The following is an 18,447-nucleotide window of genomic DNA, read 5'->3' on the forward strand; positions in this document are numbered from 1 at the left end:
TTTTAGAATTAGTGATTACTCATTTTATTAAAGCAATAAGCAATGTATGGATGTTCATATGGCACCAAGTAGTGTTTTTTTGGTGGTTGTCATTTAGCTGACCTAGTTGTGCTTCTCTGTGGAATGCATCATGCTGTCACTTTCACTTATCCTGATCTGTTTCCATTAATACTCAGACAGGACAGATAATGCAGGACATCAATTTGGCGCCTTGCCCAAATGACAATATCCCTGCTCTGTAACCAGAAGCCTTGTCATAAGCCACACATGGGTCATCCTGCAAACAAAAACATGTTTAGAGGAAAGAGAGAGGAGAAAAAAAATAATCCATTTCCCAGCAAGCAGCGCAAGTCTGAGTATTAGTAACCCTTAAGCCACTGTTCCCATCTGTCAGTCCTCCAGAGCTGCAAGGTAAAGCACCAACCTTCAGCAGAGGACTAGGTTCACAAAGTCGTCAGAGACGGGCAGCCTAATGTCCAGGAGAGCAATGCCTACAATTTAATCAGTGAGCACAAGAAAGTAGAAATTCAATAAACCAGTTACTTTTACTGGGGCACAAAATGGGCTGTTACTTTAGCCGATTACTGTAGCCATGGAAAAAAAGCAAGTCTATTATACTTTCAAATTGAACTCGTGTATATTATGGCTGTGCAAAGCTATTACAAGAACATAAAACCTGGATATTAAGAAAAAAAAGAATTATGGTACTCTGCTTCTGGGTTCTTCAAACTGTTTTACATGCACTAATAAATACATATCATTTGGTTGATTGAGCCAGTTAAATAACGTTCTATACTGTAAAAATGTGTGCTTTAGCATGTAAAAGCTGTTCTAAAATTGGTGGGCTGTTTTCCTTAAGACTCATGGGCTTAAGTAATGTGCTGTAGTCCAGAGAAACTGATTGGAAACCCTTTTTAACTGTTTTGTCTGCTGAAAGGTGCAGACTGTGGGGCTTGGTAATTTTATAAACCTGTTAAGACTCTCCAGTGATAATACCATGTGTTTTGGATCCTATTTTTAAGAATGTTTCTCTTGCAGTTTTAACACCTAAAAGAAAAAGGCACTTCTGCCCTCTCATTACCTTTCTAATGGACTTCTAAACACTTTACAAATTATAGTGTTTTGGGCTAATGAAAACCTGTATAACATTAAAGTAAACCTGGGAAACTTGGGAAATTCCTATTGTGCAGTGGATGAAGCCTTTATTAGTGACTAGTTTCAATGAAAACCGCATAACAAAAAGACTGATAGACACAGCCAAAATATATACAAACCTTTAGACTCCTATTTGGGGGTAAAACATATTGGCTTGGCTCTGCCCATTTCAACCGGGATTTTGCTGATCAATAGACTTAGTAGGTAGCATTGGTGGTTACAGGGAAAGGCAATATTTGCATATAATTTAAGCTGTCAGTATCTCCAGATCTACTGAACCTTTACGCATGTATTTAATTGAAGATAACAAAGTTTTATCATATGCTCAGCTTAATTTGAAGGGATTTACGTCAATATTTGACTGGTGATACGACACTGCAGTATAGAAAATACCCTAATGAGTTTCTTTATTTGAGCTGCTATAATACCTGGATTTCGTTGTAGTTTAGACCCTAAACCAAAATTGCAGGATTAGAAGTAACACTTCACCTTTTAGGAGTACATTACACCCTAGATTAACAATTAAGTCTTGAGATGCATGTAGATAAGCACAGCCTCCATGCTCAGAACTTGTTTTTTGTCCACCTGACCTTCCATTCCTTTAGTCAATAAGCTGTTGATTTATAGCGGTTTGTGACACTGGACTCTCTCTCTGCTGCCTCCTAAATACAGAAATTACAAAGCCTTGAAACTTACAGTATTGCTTTTCACAGCCTAATAGAACAGCAGAAAAATAAAATTAATTGGGTTTGCTATAAAATAGCTTTTAAAAATAAGGCTATTGTACAATATGTTGTATCCCACAGTGCAGTGGCCTTAGCACCCTGAGAGCCTTCACTGTGCTATGGGTAGACTTCAACAATGACGATTCTAAATGTTAGGCGTATCTCACTGCACCTTCAGTCATCACCCTGCTGAGTAGATGGAAAAGGATTGCTTAAAATACTACAGGTTGAATATAAACTAACCTCCTTTGCTGCAAGAACACTGCTCCTTTTTTCTAAGATTCAGGTGCTCTTCAAACCTAAAGAAACATACCACTAGAAGGAATGAGTAACACAAGGCTTTCATAAACTGCTTTCACCTTGAAGTCTCCACTAAGGTTTGATAGTATGTAATTTATTACAGCGTGAAGTCCCATCATCCCCCTTTTTTCCCCCTACATTTTATTTTTCACCAAGGATCAACACTTTGTGGAACAGAAAAAGGCATTTTGGTTGATGTTGTTTATATTTTTCCTAGACGTAGATCTGTGAAAATGCATAAAGTACAAAAACCCGTTACGTAGAATTCTGCTTTTGTGATATGACTGTAAGTAGTCAAATCCATGTCACAATGGATCCATGCATTGTGATGTTTGCCTTACTGAACAAGCCCATATTTGTTTTTATTTCTAATCATACGCTTTCAAAGGATCTCTATCTACATCATGGGATACTTGTATTTTACCATAACCATGGCTTATTTTATTGCCACCAAAAATAATTTGCCAGAAAAAAAATACCTGTTTGCCTTACTTATTTAAAGCTCAAGTAAAGTCAGGGTAGATAATGATACTTTTTTCACATAAGAAACTGTGAATTCTCTTTTGTTTAAACATCTTTCTCCTGTCCATCATTGCTTTTTTTCTAATTCTGTGCAGTAAGCCGCACATTTGCAGTTCTGTGAACCAAAAGCTACCCCCAGCTCAGTTCCAGGCACATGGTAGTATAAGTCTCAGTATGGTACTAATGGTAGTTTGTGGACTCCTTCACAGCCTCAAGGTTTAGAAAACATTTCCCTGTAATACATTCATAAAAATAGGCTGTGCAAATCCCCCAGTGTGCTCATACACATGATTCCAAGTACTATGATTATTCCCATATCCTCCACCAGCATGATTACACATACAGCTTTGCAGTGATTAAATTGGTTGCTTTATGGATCATCAGCATATTTGACAAATAAATGGCAGTAAAAAAATTAGGCAGAACACCATGGAGATTCTATAAGGTTTTCTAAACTTTTCTCATCTCTAATTTTATGAAAGTGTAAATGGAGCCTAAAGGAAATAGTAATTACACACCTGTACTCAGGCTTACCTAGGTGAAAATGCCATGAAGACTGATTCACTGCACTTACACCAGCCGACGCCACATTGAATTAACAGATTTTTATTTCCTTGTAAACTGTTTTTGGCATTATCCTTCCAACATGCAGCTACTTAGAATTATACATCTGTACAATATAGGATTTTGGGATTTGCTGCAATATAAATATTCCAGAAACTCAATGTTTCTCTTCAAGGGCAATTTTGTTTTAAAATTTGATAAGATTCTCAGTGTGATACTGAGCCTGCATGACACTAAATTGAGAAGACAGAAGTGCAGCGTTGGCTTAGTGCGTGCATCCATCACCCAGATTGGTAATTTCAGTCAGCATGCATAACAGAAGAGATTTGAGGCTATTCAGCACTTTTTATGCATAACTCAGACGTGTAACATCTTTTGTTTTTTTTTTTGTTTGTTTTTTTTTTTTTTTACAGCCATCTCTTCCTGTCCTGTACACACTGTCCAGCCAGGCCACTCATGAAGCTGTTCATCTACTTTGCAGGATGTTAGTCTTTGATCCAGTAAGTAAAGCGTTCTTTTATTTAGCCAGATGTTTTGCTTGATGTATTCTTCACAACAAATGTTTGTATACATTGCTGCATTTAAGATAAAGTTGCACAGAATCAGCAGTCTGCAGCCTTCAATACTTAAAGCGGAAGTAAACCCATAACAAAAAAACACACTTACCTTCAATCCCGCAGATCAGGCTGTCCGTTGGTAAGTTTCTTACGTCAGGTGCCGCATTGTTCCGGTATCTGTCCTCGGCCTGGCCCTCCTTCCATCTTCTCTTCTTCCGTGTTCTTCTTCCTACGTCATCTGATCTCCCACTGCGCAGGCTCGGGATGAGGCGATGTAGATTGCGAAAAAAACTTGCCGATCTCACTGCACATGTGTGAGATCGTCATTTTTTTCTATTGGTGAAAGGGCTCCTGGTGAAGTAAGAGGTTGGTGCTGTACCTTTTTTTTTTTTTTTTTGTTCGTTTTGAACGATAAAAATTGGAAGTGTGTACGCACCTTTACAAGTTTTCAGATCAGCGATCATCGGTGGAGTGGAATAGATAGGTCTGAATGGGCCCTAAATGATCTTTGATGTCAGCAGGTTAATCAGTCAGCAGACTACTATTTAAAGATTGATTTTTGGTAGATGCAGGGGGTCTAATGAAGAATTAGTCTATAGTGACTGAAAAGATTTCCTTGAGAATAACATTGAAAAAGTAGATTTGTAGCTTTACGCTAAGTTCTTGTTTATTCAGTTTTTATGATTACTCCCCTGCTGTGCTTGCTCTGTACAAGCCTAGTGTGTGTTTCATTATTAAATAAAGGAATAGATATACCCATAACAAGGAGCCGTAACATGTTTGTGTTCCTCTTAAAAGGAACTTCTTCTTTTGTCACCTGAATGATTTTAGCCTGCTCAGTGATCCGTGGATCTGCATTATCACATTGCTGATTCATTGCGTATTGCTGAGCGGGCAGCTAATACATGGAATAGCGTTTTCATTTTTCTGATTACAGCACAGTGGAGGTGTTTAAATTACAAAATTAGATAAGCATAATTAGAAACCTTTTGGTAAGTCAAATGGTTCATTTATGTATGAGAACTGTGTGTTGAGCTTCTTGTCTGCAGTTATGCCACAGAGTTTATATTGCGGTAATATTAATTCTCTGCATGAACTTAAATATATAGATGTCAAAGTGATCCTGTTCAGAGCTAGTACTTTATAGATAATCCTATACGTCACTAACTGCAGAACGTGTTCTAGATAACGTATGCTTCAAAATGGGAATCTAGAACTTTTGTCCATTGCAACCATTTTAGCACTTTGTAACCTGCCCTAATTCATTGCCACCATGAGTCTGCAATGAATTCTCCTTAAATCCTGTAGATGTTGCAGTAGTTTTGGAGATTCTATATTCCTTTCTTAAAGGAGACACAAAATGTATCGGGCTGATTCAGTGATAATTCAGCATCTGCATGACTTTGGCTCCCTCTTGTGGAGAATATTGCTATATTGTAACTGATCTCTGGATGGAGCACTCACACTTTAATTCTGTAAAAAAAACATCCGAGAAATTGCTACAATATTAGGAGTGGCAAAATCTACAGTCTGGTACATCATGAGAAAGAAACAAAGCACTGGTTAACAGCAACGCCAAAAGACCTGGACTTCCACGGAAGACAACAGTGGTGGATGATCGCAGAATCATTTCCATGGTGAAGGGAAACCACTTCACAACAGCCAACCAAGTGAACAACACTCTCCAGGAAGTAGGTGTATTGATATCCAAGTCTACCATAAGGAGAAGACTGCATGAAAGTAAATACAGAGGGTGCACTGCAAGGTGCAAGCCGTTCATAAGCCTCAAGAATAGAAAGGCCAGATTGGACTTCTTTTTTTTTTTTCATTCTTTGGACAGATGAAACCAAGATCAACCTTTACCAGAATGATGGCAAGAAAAAAGTATGGAGAAGGCATGGAACAGCTCATGATCCAAAGCATAGCACATCATCTGTAAAACATGGTGGAGGCAGTGTGATGGCTTGGGCGTGCATGGCTGCCAGTGGCACTGGGACACTTGTGTTTATCCATGATGTGACACAGGACAGAAGCAGCCGAATGAATTCTGAGGTGTTCAGAGACATACTGTCTGCTCAAATCCAGCTAAATGCAGTCACATTGATTGGGAGGCGTTTCATAATACAGATGGACAATGACCCAAAACATACAGCCAAAGCAACCCAGGAGTTTATTAAAGCAAAGAAGTGGAATATTCTTGAATGGCCAAGTCAGTCACCTGATTTGAACCCACTTGAACATGCATTTCACTTGTTAAAGACTAAAGCTGCGTACACACGTGCAATTTTTGTCGTTGGAAAGGATCTTTCACAATCCTTTCCAAAGACAAAGGACTACACGATGCATGAACTGTGCTGTACATACAGCACCGTTCTGCTCTATGGAGAGGGGAGGGGGAGAACGACAGAGCGGCACCTTGCTGCGCGCTCTCTCCCCCTTCCCTTGCATTAGGATCGGTCGTCGTTCGTGGATCCGTCAGGACGGATCCACAGACGATGAACGACGCTGACTGTACACACGCCAGATTCTCACCCGATATCTGGTTGATGCCGATTATCGGGCGAGAAAAATCTGACGTGTGTACGCAGCTTTAAAAACAGCAACTGAAAGCCGCTGCAGTAAAGGCCTGGCGGCATTAAAAAGGAAGAAACCCAGCATCTGGTGATGTCCATGAGTTCAAGACTACTGGCTGTCATTTAATTTGTCCGATTACTTTTGAGCCCCTGTAATGAAGTGATTGTGTTAAAAAAGGCTTTAGTTCCTCACATTTTAATGCAATCTTTTTGTTCAACCCACTGAATGAAAGCGGAAAGTCTGCAGTTTCAACTGCATCTGAGTTGTTTCATTTAAACATATTTGTGGTAATGTACAGAACCAAAATTAGAAAAAAGTTGTCTCTGTCCTAATATTTATGGACCTAACTGTATATCTGTGGACTGTAAAGGCAAGAGATCTGTGTAATACCAAACTTTGTTTTGTTACAGTCTAAAAGGATATCTGCTAAAGATGCCTTGGCTCACCCCTACCTGGATGAAGGTCGTCTACGATATCACACCTGTATGTGCAAATGTTGTTTCTCCACATCTACAGGCAGAGTCTACACCAATGACTTTGAACCCATCACAAATCCAAAATTTGACGACACTTTTGAAAAGAACCTTAGCTCTGTACGGCAAGTGAAAGGTGAGTTTTGTTTTGTGTGTGTGTTTTTTTTATTTTTAGTGAAAGCCAAGGCATTTTTTTTTTACATTTTTTTTCCATCAGGACACTTTTTCACAGCCGCTTACCTAAAGGTGAAATATTTACAAATAACATGTATGAAATATTCATAATGCGTATTAATACCCAGGTCAGAAGAAATGTTGGTGATCTGGATAACAAGCAACACTTTGTCAATAAGAATTTTTGTGATTACAAGCAGTCATGGTAATGGTTGTCCACAAAGATTTTCTAAAAGATTTTTTCCCCGTTAATGTTGAGCTTTTCTATTCTGCTTCATAAATATCACATATCCAAGATATCTCTTTATTGAAAAGACTTTGATGGTTATGATTTTTGGTAGAGGTCTGGAAATTTACAAAATTATGTAAATACGTCACTGGGAAACCTAACATAAAAATGCTTCTTTATAATGTTTTTCTCTTTCCTTCTAACCAACTTTTTATACAATGTTTATTCAACGGGTAACCTAGAGGTTTATAGAGAAGAAAGTCTTTGAGGCTGAAGTGGTAAATAGAGACCAACTTTTTATCATTTAGAATAACCTTGCTTTTGGCTATTTTGCAAGTTATTTTTCCTGTTAATAAGGCAAATTCTTGTCACGTTTATATTTCTGCCTGTGGGAGAGGAGCGCTCTTTGTCCTGGTGACCATTGCCACATATAAAGAAAGTAAGAACCAGACCATGAAGAGAAATTGCATCTACAGGAAATAAAGTGTTCTCTCCCCAACAATGCAAGAATGCCAAATTAAAGCAATAGGAATTTTTAACTCCAGTATACCATACTTCACACTTGGGGGTTTTTCTTTTGCTTACTGTGTGATCACAAGGATAGGACTGAGAACTTACTCAATGTTACTGATGCTGAATACATTTGACAGAGGTACCACGGATGTATATTCACAATACTGATGATGATGCTTGATTCCTCCTAATATTTTATATTGTGATCTGTGTTTAATTTTTTTTTTTTTTTTTTTTAGAAATCATTCATCAATTTATTTTGGAGCAGCAGAAAGGAAACAGGGTGCCACTCTGCATCAACCCTCAGTCTGCTGCATTTAAAAGCTTTATAAGGTGTGTAACAGATCATCTTCACATCAGCTTTCATTATGGGAAGCAGTATATAATGGCAGAGTTTGCATCTTATTGGGTTTGGAGAATAGTCCATTTTAAAAGCACAACGATATACATTTCCTGTAGAGACACCAGATTCTTTATTGGTTTTCATTGTTTGAGCTGTACACCAGATATGCTGAATATTTCTAACATGTCATAAACTGTATAGAGAGAGTATGCAGACAAGTTCTTTAAAACATTAAAATATGTGATGAAGCTAGGAGCAACAATCTTTACTCGGTCAAACTTTCTCTGCTCCGTCAGACTATAAACTGATAAATATGTTCAATTTATCTACCTATATATAACTTAAATGCTTTATCCTCAACGTATTTCATGGAACCGGTACACTCCCTCAGGAGGAATACTTGAGAGCAATGGAATATAATACCCATACAAGAATGTAAAAATCACAGAATGTATACATCAAAAAGATCAAACAAAAATTATTTACAATTACATATATACTTTTTAATGACGGGATTCTGTCCCAAGAGTGTGTGATCCCTTCACATATATTAGCTTCAAGGCGTCAAAAGTAAAAAAAAAAAAAAAAATTTATAAACTAATAAAATTGACCTTTTTCATTTGGAAATAAAGCTTTAGAACACTTATATAGACTGAAAACTCTTCAGGACTAGGGCTTTCTATTCCACACAAAGCTTGATCTTTACTAATTGCGTAGCTCAAACCCAACAGGCCCATCTGACTACTTCTTCAGTAAAGAAAGCAGCATTTCTTCTTTCGCTGGGAATGAGGGGGTGCAGCTTCATCCTAAAGCAGCTCCATTGTTGAGTTGAAGACTCATTACCACACTTTGGGGTCCCATCATCTTAAACAATCTTCACCAAACTTTCTTGATTGTGAAATTATTTGATATTTGCAGTTATTTTGCCCTTTTCAGTTAGTATGAAGTCTTTCATAATAAAATTCACCTTACTTTTCTTCTGTCTTTTCAGTTCCACTGTTGCTCAGCCATCTGAGATGCCGCCATCTCCACTGGTTTGGGAATAAGTGTGGAAGACTTACTACTGAAGGTGTCCTGTAGCTTTCCACTGGAGTCTGGGAATTGCAATTCTGAATTCTGATAATGCTTGTACTGTTTTCTTAATTAAGATTTAACTTATCAACCACTAAACTTAAACTTTTATTCTATTTAAGGCAAATGTTTTAGTGACTGTCAGTCTGATAAGTCGGTGGTTGTTTTATATAAAACAAATTTATCTCTAAATTGCTTATTTTATACATTTTAAGCAGTTTTAAGGCTCAGAACAAATTGATAATTGCACCAAATTTAGGGTTTGGTAAATTGGGGTTTCTTTTTTTTTTTTCTCTTGAAGAGGTCGGTTTAAAGTTGTTAAATATTATTTTATTTATTTCTAATTAAAAAGAGTTTGGAATATTTTTTTTATATATATACTGAGCCAGCCATTCCTAAAACCTCATTTTTTTGTGTGTGCGGATACAAGCAATTAGTATGAGGAATGCACACATATTGTCTGTCTGGAGACCAATCATGAAGTAATTCCGAAAAACAAGAGCCAACTGCAGGATAGTCAAGACTTCTAATGCTTGGGCTCTTGAGAAGACAGAAGGTTTGTGGTTAGAAGGAGTGTATCTGTGACTAGAGGGAATGGAACTTTTTGCTTCCTTCCCAATATAAATATATACAAAAATATATATATTTAATCTATTTTTCTTAGATTTCCTTTCTTAACTTCTAATTCCTGGGCATGCTTCATTACTCACTCATGTAAATAGTTCCATTGATGGTCTCATTTGTAAAGCCCTATACTACTCTGTATAAAAATGCGTTAGCTGGCACATTTTACTTCCTTTTTTTCCCCCTCCTTGTTTTTTGTGATTTTTATTTTTTTCTTGCACTGTACAGTTTGAACCTGATCAGAGAGACGGGATATAATATGTGTACGTGTTTGCCCAGACCAGGTATACCTCCCAAACGACTGTTTGTCAGCCTTCAAAAAGAGGTGTTTGGAAAAAGCATGATTGATATATCCCAAATATAGAGTAATTTGGGGCAGGGCTTAAAGTGTACATTCAGTCAATCTGTTTTGTTTGTTTTTTCTTAGTTTTGGATAAAGTCAAGAAGGAGAAGAAACCTGGTCAGGTTTTTACTGCTATATCGGCACCCTTTAGATAGATTTCCCATTACTTCCTGCCCTTCTAAAAAGTTTTAACAGGAAGTGGAATGGAGCTCTCCAAAATCAACAAAACCAGAAATATAATCACTTTTTTAAGGGTTTTACCCTTTCCCTACTCCCCTTCCCCTACAGTTTGAAATTTGTTTCTGTATTCCTGTTGCAGATGTTCCCTCACTTTGTGTTTGTTGAAACTTTTAGCAGCATAGAAAAAAGGATAAAACTCTCTAGTAAAAACCTGACAGATAATCTAATCCCTCCCAATGCTACCCAAAAACTAGAAAAAAGTATGACATACACTTTAAGACTTCGTTATGAGTTTTCCAAAGTTTGGAGGTATGCACAGTGGCTGCATCTATTTTCTGGATTGGACTGATAATTCCAAAAGTACAATTAAGAGTCATTGAAATCCAGATCTCTGAACCCAGTAAGTTCCTAATTTTAAAAATATTATATTGTTTGCCCACAAAAAAAGCTGCCCTCCACTGTTTCTGGCTGAATGGTGCACCTTAAAGCTTAAAATGAGAATCTCTAACCATATTTGTTTTTTGGGGCGAGGGCGATGTGGAAGTATCAAAAAGTCACAGTAGAAAAATTATTTTTTAAGATTTTTTTTTTCTTTCAAACACTGAATAGTCTGTGTATATGTATATACAAACCAATGGCCTCTACCTCCTGGAGTTTACAGCTCAGCTTGTTTCACTCCAAATTATTATTTTTAGGTTCAGTGTGCAGACTTTAAAACTTGAATGTTCCTTCCAACTTTTATATGTAAACATTACAATACAATAAAGCTGAAGATTGCTTTTCACCTATATCAAGGCATTTTAATGGATTAACCTCATATGAATCCAGGAATCAACATTTTTTTGGGGAAGACAGAGGTATTTGTAATGGACTATTAATTGTTAAAGTTATTGTAATTTATCTTTAGAATAATATTTTTTATCCTGAATGAGCTGGATTGTAATAGGAGGAGACATTTTTTTTTCTTTTTCTTTTAATAAAGCTTATGGGAAGTTTTAACTTCAATGAAGTAACTTTTGCTGTGAAAGACAATGTATATTGGAATTCCAAATTTTACAGATGGTATGGTATTTTTTTTCTACTTTTGGTTTCCTTTTCTGAAGTGGCTCATGAAAATCCAATTCCAACAAAAGCTTTGCAGCTAAAGATTTGCCACTAAATCAAACCTATGAAGATGGAACCGGAGACTGGAAAAACTATATTTTACAGTATGGTTCTATGAGACACTTGATGGTCACTTTGTAAAATGTAGATTTGAAGTAAAGTGGTGAAAACATTAAATGTGACAATAAAAAAGTCTGCTGTTTTTATTTGATTGTTTTATCTGTGTGTTGTCACAGATAAATGTTAGCTGCTGTTACTGGCTTCCTTTAAAACATTTAAATCGCCTTTCTATCACTGAAGTTACTGACTGTAAGATCGCCCGTAGCAACGGGGGGGGGGGGGTTCAAGCAGGAACCAGGGCCAGCAGGTTTTAAGTCCATCAAGGGTTTATTTCCACACAAAACAGGCAAAATAAAACAAACAGCAAAAATAAACCCTGGCCACTTGGCCACTAACTTACTGTTAATTACCTGAACTAGCAATCCAGCCCAACACTAGTGCTGTGCAGGACCCTAAGGCCCTAACTAAGCATCTTTTTTTTTTTTTTAAACAAAGTCTGTGTTTTAATTTACAGTTCCCAGTTTACCTTGGACCTCCTCCCAGCTCACCAGCCAAGACAGAGCCCCAGGAATAAGCAGGCTGGGAGTTTATATCCCCAGCCTAATTTCCAGGATGCATTTTAGGTGAGACAGTTACACCTGATCATACTCAGGCCTCTTTATCTCCCCCACCTGGCCAAGAAGCTCATTGTCATTCAGCCTGGTACTTCAACCCCATCTTCAGGTTAAAAGGAAAACTGTCCAAACAGAAAAATACTCTGCGTGTACCCTATATCTGGGGCAATTGTACCTGTGATCCTGGACGAAACCCTGTGATTTATTTGGCCAGCTGTTACATGACCCATAACAAGTGTGCAGCCAGTGATATCTGAACTTCTAGTCCACATCCTTATTCCAGTCAGTGGTTTTGAAGTTAGAACGGTAGCATGAAAGTAAATTTTTAAGTATGCTTACTTAAGTTGCATACTTAAGTATAAGTATGCAATTGCAACCTTTATGTAAGCCTAACTAAATACCTTACATCTGACTTGTATATTAAACGGTACAAAAGTAAGGTTTATTCAAATATAATTTTTTAAACCCATCAAATTGTGGTTTACAAATTTCTCTCTACTACAATAGGGCCCAATGTGGTCCAATATCAAAAATGTATTGAATATGAACATTTACATACAGAGGAATATCAATCTGATCCAGGTGGATGACAGCTCTCACCCCCATTCCCTATGGCTAGGTGCTACTCGAGCTCATATTGTGGAGGATTGGCTGTTTGTACATTTTGCCTTCATACCCTGAAGAACACACGCATTAATAATATTCAATATTTATATAGAGCCAACATATTATGCAATGCTTTACACAAACATGGGGAGAACCTGCAAACTCCATGCAAATAGTGTCCTGAACAGTTTATCAAATTTGTGTTACTCCCTTTTCTGTAAAAGTATAGTAGGTTGTTCCAAAAAAAAAAAGTGTCTGCATTCTTCTTTACAAACTCAAACATTCACTGTATAAACTGAAAAATGCCGTTTCTCCTTAGGCCTGTTATTGTGTAACTGTAACCTTTTAAGACCGTCTTTTTTTTTTTTTTCCAACGTTTGTGCTTCGGACTTCTGGCCAATAGCTTGGCTTCACATAGGCGTCTTCCAATTGTAACAGGTAACTTTAGATCTTCCTGGAGCTGATCGTTGGCTGAGTCTTTTCCATACTGGCTATTGCCATTTTAAAGCATTCGATATCAACCTATATTTTTTTGCACTTCTTTATATGTTTTCCACTTTCCACTGTTTTTTAATTGATGTATGCTGTTCTGAAAACTGCACTATAACTAGCATGTACAACAGTTGCTGCCTTCCTTACTTACATAGGGGCTGTATTTGTCAGTTTTTTGTTTTTTTTTTAACAGAATAAATTACACAGAATCAGCAGCGCGCATTCCATTACTGTTACGTCTGTTAGTTTTCTATTCTCTACACCTACAAGTAAATTTTTTTTATTTTATTCTGAACATTACAGTAAATCTTAAGAAAAAAATGTAAGGGAAATCTATCAGATCTTGATAACTCTATTATATTAAAGCTGAAAATCTTTACTGATGTTCAATATTAGTTGAGAATAAAATGACATAAGAACCGTCAATGGAAGTCAACATCATTTACTCACTAAGGGCTTGATGCAAATGCCTAATGACTGGGAATGTGGGGACCAGTCAATTGCATTGATATCTTTAGTATCCAGTAACTACACACTCGCATGAGGCTAGGCATTGTTCTGCACAAAGAAACGTTCTAATGGTGTCTGAGGATTTTATTACAGTACCTGACAGCAGTCAGAGTACAATTGGGTAGCAGGTGGAGCCCTCCAAGGATATGCCTCCCTCAGACAGTGACTAACTTATTTCCAAACTTGTCATGCTGGATGATATTGCAGGCAGCATTAACATTCACCACAACATCTCCAGAATCCTTTTTGTCTGTCACATGTACATGTACCAATTCTGCTGTTCTCTGACATGTCAATTGAGCTGCCTGGTGCCAGGGTATGAGCACATGTCCCACTACAGCACGTTGGACCCACACACTATCTTCATAGAGTCTGTCTCTGACAGTTTGATAAAAAATGCACACAAGTAGCCTGCTAAAAGTTATCTTGCAGGGCTCCTGTTCAACACACAAAGATGCAGATACTGGTCTAACTGCTAGGTTGCTGGCCTTCCACGGCCCTGTGTATAAGCACATCTCCTGGTATCTCCCCCACATTCTTGAGACTGCTGGGGGGGGGGGGGTACAGCCTTCTTACCAAGGCACATAGACAGAAATGTCTGTGGTAAAAACTATTACCTCTGGGGGTTGGCTTGCTGTTGCCCCTCCTGTACACATATTGCTTTCATTTTGGGTGAATTTGATCCCCAATGACCTATACTTCCTAGCTGAGCAGTATCTCAAGGGTTTACCTGAATTGGTGTTATACAATGTTGATTGAGAGTTCCCTTAGTTTTTACCAGTGTTGGAGCTCATGTTTAGTCTTTCCAACATAGCAGCAATTGTGGATGCACATTATCAACTATACAATTCCTGGAGCATTGCGTGTAACAGAATACGTTGGTAGACAATTTTGCCATTTGGCAATTGTATATTGTCAGTTGGTAAACTCAATTGGGAGCAATTGCTGTATTTGATTTTTCCTGATTTTGTACACTATTCAAGACCATCTAGTGACTCGGTACTAATTTGTCTCATAACAATGGTGCTCTTAATTTGCAGAGCCATATTTTACATTGTAAATATCAATATTTGTTACAAATGTTATACATTTTTCTTTGATATATTTTTATGTATGTAATGATTTTTGTGGTTTTAGAAGCTTTTCTATGTGTCTGGTAGAATACCTTTTTATGGCAAGTATTCAGTTTGTCCTTTTTAGTCTCTTTATACATTTTTATACTCTGCCTTTTATTTTCCTTTTCAATTCTAAAGAACAGTTGTGTCTTAATCTTTTCAGTCATTTTTATTAAATTTTTTTAAACAAGTTAATAAAGGAAAAAAAAACAATACAGTATACATATTACAAATCATAGCACAATACTGAATGTACAAAATTAGAATCTCAGAGAAATAACAGATATCTTCCCCAAAATACAACTATTCCCAACCCATCAGAAAACAGAAAATAAAGAGGGATGGGAAGAAAAAGCACAATATCACATCTGACAAATTGAAGAGAAAATTTATTGGATACATCGCAGAAAGACCAAAAAGATTTTGAAGTTTGGCAAAGAGTACATCCGCCAGGGTTCCCAAATTTTTCTTGGGAATCGTTCAAAATACTAGAGAGCTCTTCATTAGGAAATGTATTATCCACCCATTTCGAGACTTCAAAAAAGGGAACAGCGTGAGTTTTCCAGTTTCTGGCAATCGTTTGTTTTGCCGCATGGAAAAAATAGTACTAAAACACTCTACCCCAAAATCTTACAACTGAAGGGCATGTCCACCGAATATGAGAATCCGTACCTAGCTCTTGCCATCCCCTAAAACAGAGTTGAGATGCTGTTGGGGATACATAAATCATTTTAGAAGGCACCATGTACCACTGCATCATCACTTTAATTACAAATTCCATAGTAAGAAAATTTGTGGAACATTTAGCCATTTTTGCCCAGGTACTAAACCATTCATCATCTGATTTCATATCACCTAAGTCCCTTTCCAATTGGGATTTTTAGGAATGTATTGATACCCTAGTGGCTTTCAACAGCTTTGAGTATAAAATGGTTATCAATTTTGGACATAAAGGCGTTCTGAAACATGACCATGTCCAAAGTTACCTAAACTGAGAGGTCCACCACGTCCATACTTTTTATCTGTCTTAAGTGTACACTCATGGTAGTGGGGCATAATTTGTAAGGAAGCCAGGGGAGCGAACATACCTCGATTGGAGAGACCAAATCAGTTTCTAAGTAAACCCAAGATGGGGCCTTATGGCCTGCATAAAGGGAAGACAAAGGGGTTTTTTGAGCCGCCTGATAATATTTTAAGTTATTGGGTACCCCTATTCCACCGTGGCATTTGTGAGCGTGGATAATGTTGCGTGTGATTCTAGATTTTTTGTTATTCCATATAAAAGAGAATACTTTTTCTGAAATGCCTTAAGCATGTGCGTGGGGACCGAGACTGGAAGTGTCCTAAAATAATACAGCAATTTCAGAAGTATTGTCGTCTTAACAGAATTTATTCTACCTATCCAAGAAATAGAATGAGAGCTCCATTTATTCATCACCCGCTTTAAATGAGGATAATGGTGGATAAAAGTGTAGAGTACATATTGGTCAATTTAATGCCCAGATATTCCAGATGGGATGGAGCCCACTTAAAGTGAAATTCTTCTTGCAGAGTTTCACACAGCAGGTCAAGCAAGGTTAAGTTTAAAGCCACAGACTTCTGTGCATTACCCACTAAACTAGATTTTTGCAAACACTTTAAATATCTTAAATAGGTTCGGAATTGAAATCCTTGGTTGAGTGATGGTCAACAGAAGATCATCTGCACATAGACTCAATTTGTAAACAGTGCCAGCTATTTCAATTCCATGAACATTAGGATTCTCCCTAAATAAACAAGCTAAGTGTTCTAATGCTAAGTGAACAATATGGGTGATAAGGGGCACCCCTGTACCGTTCCTCTGAAGATAGGGAAAGACTCCAAAAAATTTGACTAATATCAAACTTTTGCCGAAGGTGTCCAATAAAGTGCCTTTAGCCATGCCATAAACCTTGGTCAGAATCCCCATCTAAAGAGGACATACAACAAAACCAAAAAGGACAAAACCAACTTGGTCCTTATGTATCAATGTATCTAAGAATCTAGTGGCCAAAATTTTGACATCAATATTTAGTAATGAAAGGGTCCAAGGAGTCTTTCTCAGGCTTTGATATCATTACAAATTAGGCCAAAAGAGATGACATAGGGTGGTCCAGGTGATCTCTCAAATAATTAAGCAAATCCACTAATTTGGAAGCTGAAACTTCCCAGAATTTCTTTTAGTATATTGCTGAAAACCCATCTGGCCCCGGTGATTTTCACAGTTTTATGGTTCTGATCGCCATTAGTACTTCCTCCAATCGTACCTTGGCTTCCATCGATTCCGCCAAAATCTCATTAAAAACTGGCAGAGACAGGCCAGGGAAAAATCATTAGCTTTCTGAGGACTAAAGGCACCGCCTGGACCATAAACATTGGAGAGTACATCAGTAAACATAGAACAGATAATTATCGGGTTGGCTGTAATCATGACTATTAGACTTTCTCAGTTTTATGGGATCTGAGAGACCGTTTGGGAGATACCACCTTAGCTAACGTAGGTCCTGGTTTGTTTGCTCTCGCATAGTAGTTCCTTTTGGACCAAAAAATTTGTTTCTCAACTTGGTAGTTCAAAAAGCTATTCAACTACACCCTCACCTGATGAATTTCCTTGTACAGTTGTCTGGACAGATTATTTCTCAGCCTACTCTCTAATTGTTTAATGACTCTAGTAAGGTCTGCAATTTTCAGATTTCTAGCCTTTTTCTGACAAGTGGATAATTGATTTTTAATTCCACGTCTTATGGGCGTCCCAAAATGTAATTGGTGACATCACTGAGAAACTAAATAAAATATTAACACTAGTTCTATTTCCATAGTCACTTCAGGTAATACGTCATTAAGGTGCCAGTGAAACACATTGCCTTAACACTGGGGAGTGGTCAGACCACAAAATTTTAGATTTTGAAATTTGAGGCAAAACATGTTGTTGTACAAAAATATGGTCTATCCGTGTGAAACTACCATGTGTTGCGCAGTAAAATGAATTGTCCTTGGTGGTGGGATAAAGTTCCCTCCATACATCAAACCTCTAGTGGTGGGTCAAAAGTATAGAGAAAGCTGAGGTCTGCCCATAATTACATATGGGTGTCCCGGATCCCGTAGAAGAAGAATGATCAAGTTTGGGATCAATAATTAAGTTTTGAGTCTCCCATTATCAACAGGGTGCCTTTTGCATACTTCTCCAGAACCAAGAAGAAATATGTAAAAAACGCAATTGATGAGAATTAGGTGCGTACTAATTAACTAATGTGACTTCAACCCTGGAGTATTAACCTCTCCAGCCGTAACCCCGAGTGTGGCTCAGGGTAAAAAAAACTGCTGAAAGTGGTAACCCCGAGCCACACGCGGGGTAGCTAAAATAATCGTCCTCTTGCATCCTCCGGCTGGCATCTTCTGCCTCTGATGAGTCACCTGGCAGTTCCAGGTGACGTTGGTGCGTGCGGCCGTTGCGTTGGGGGAGTGGCGGGTATTTTATATTTATTTGTATTGGATTCAATACAAAGTAACCAGTATCTTTGTGATTGTTGGAGTGAGTGTTACAGTGCCCTGCCTGTCTGCCATTACCTTTGATTACTGAC

General features: G+C 37.6%; 1 protein-coding gene across 1 annotated transcript in view; it reads left to right on the forward strand.

Moving 5' to 3' along the window:
• The window catches only part of NLK (nemo like kinase), a 104,045-nt gene extending 92,910 nt beyond the window's left edge, over positions 1–11,135 (forward strand). Inside the window, exons 7-10 of the mRNA XM_072416736.1 lie at positions 3,680–3,766; positions 6,808–7,006; positions 8,026–8,119; positions 9,121–11,135. Of these exons, the coding sequence (XP_072272837.1) occupies positions 3,680–3,766; positions 6,808–7,006; positions 8,026–8,119; positions 9,121–9,175 (435 nt within the window). The 3' untranslated portion in view covers positions 9,176–11,135. The remainder of the gene's footprint in view (positions 1–3,679; positions 3,767–6,807; positions 7,007–8,025; positions 8,120–9,120) is intronic.
• The last annotated feature ends 7,312 nt before the right edge of the window (positions 11,136–18,447 follow it).

This window comes from Pyxicephalus adspersus, chromosome 1, assembly GCF_032062135.1.
Source record: "Pyxicephalus adspersus chromosome 1, UCB_Pads_2.0, whole genome shotgun sequence".
Lineage (NCBI taxonomy): Eukaryota > Metazoa > Chordata > Amphibia > Anura > Pyxicephalidae > Pyxicephalus > Pyxicephalus adspersus.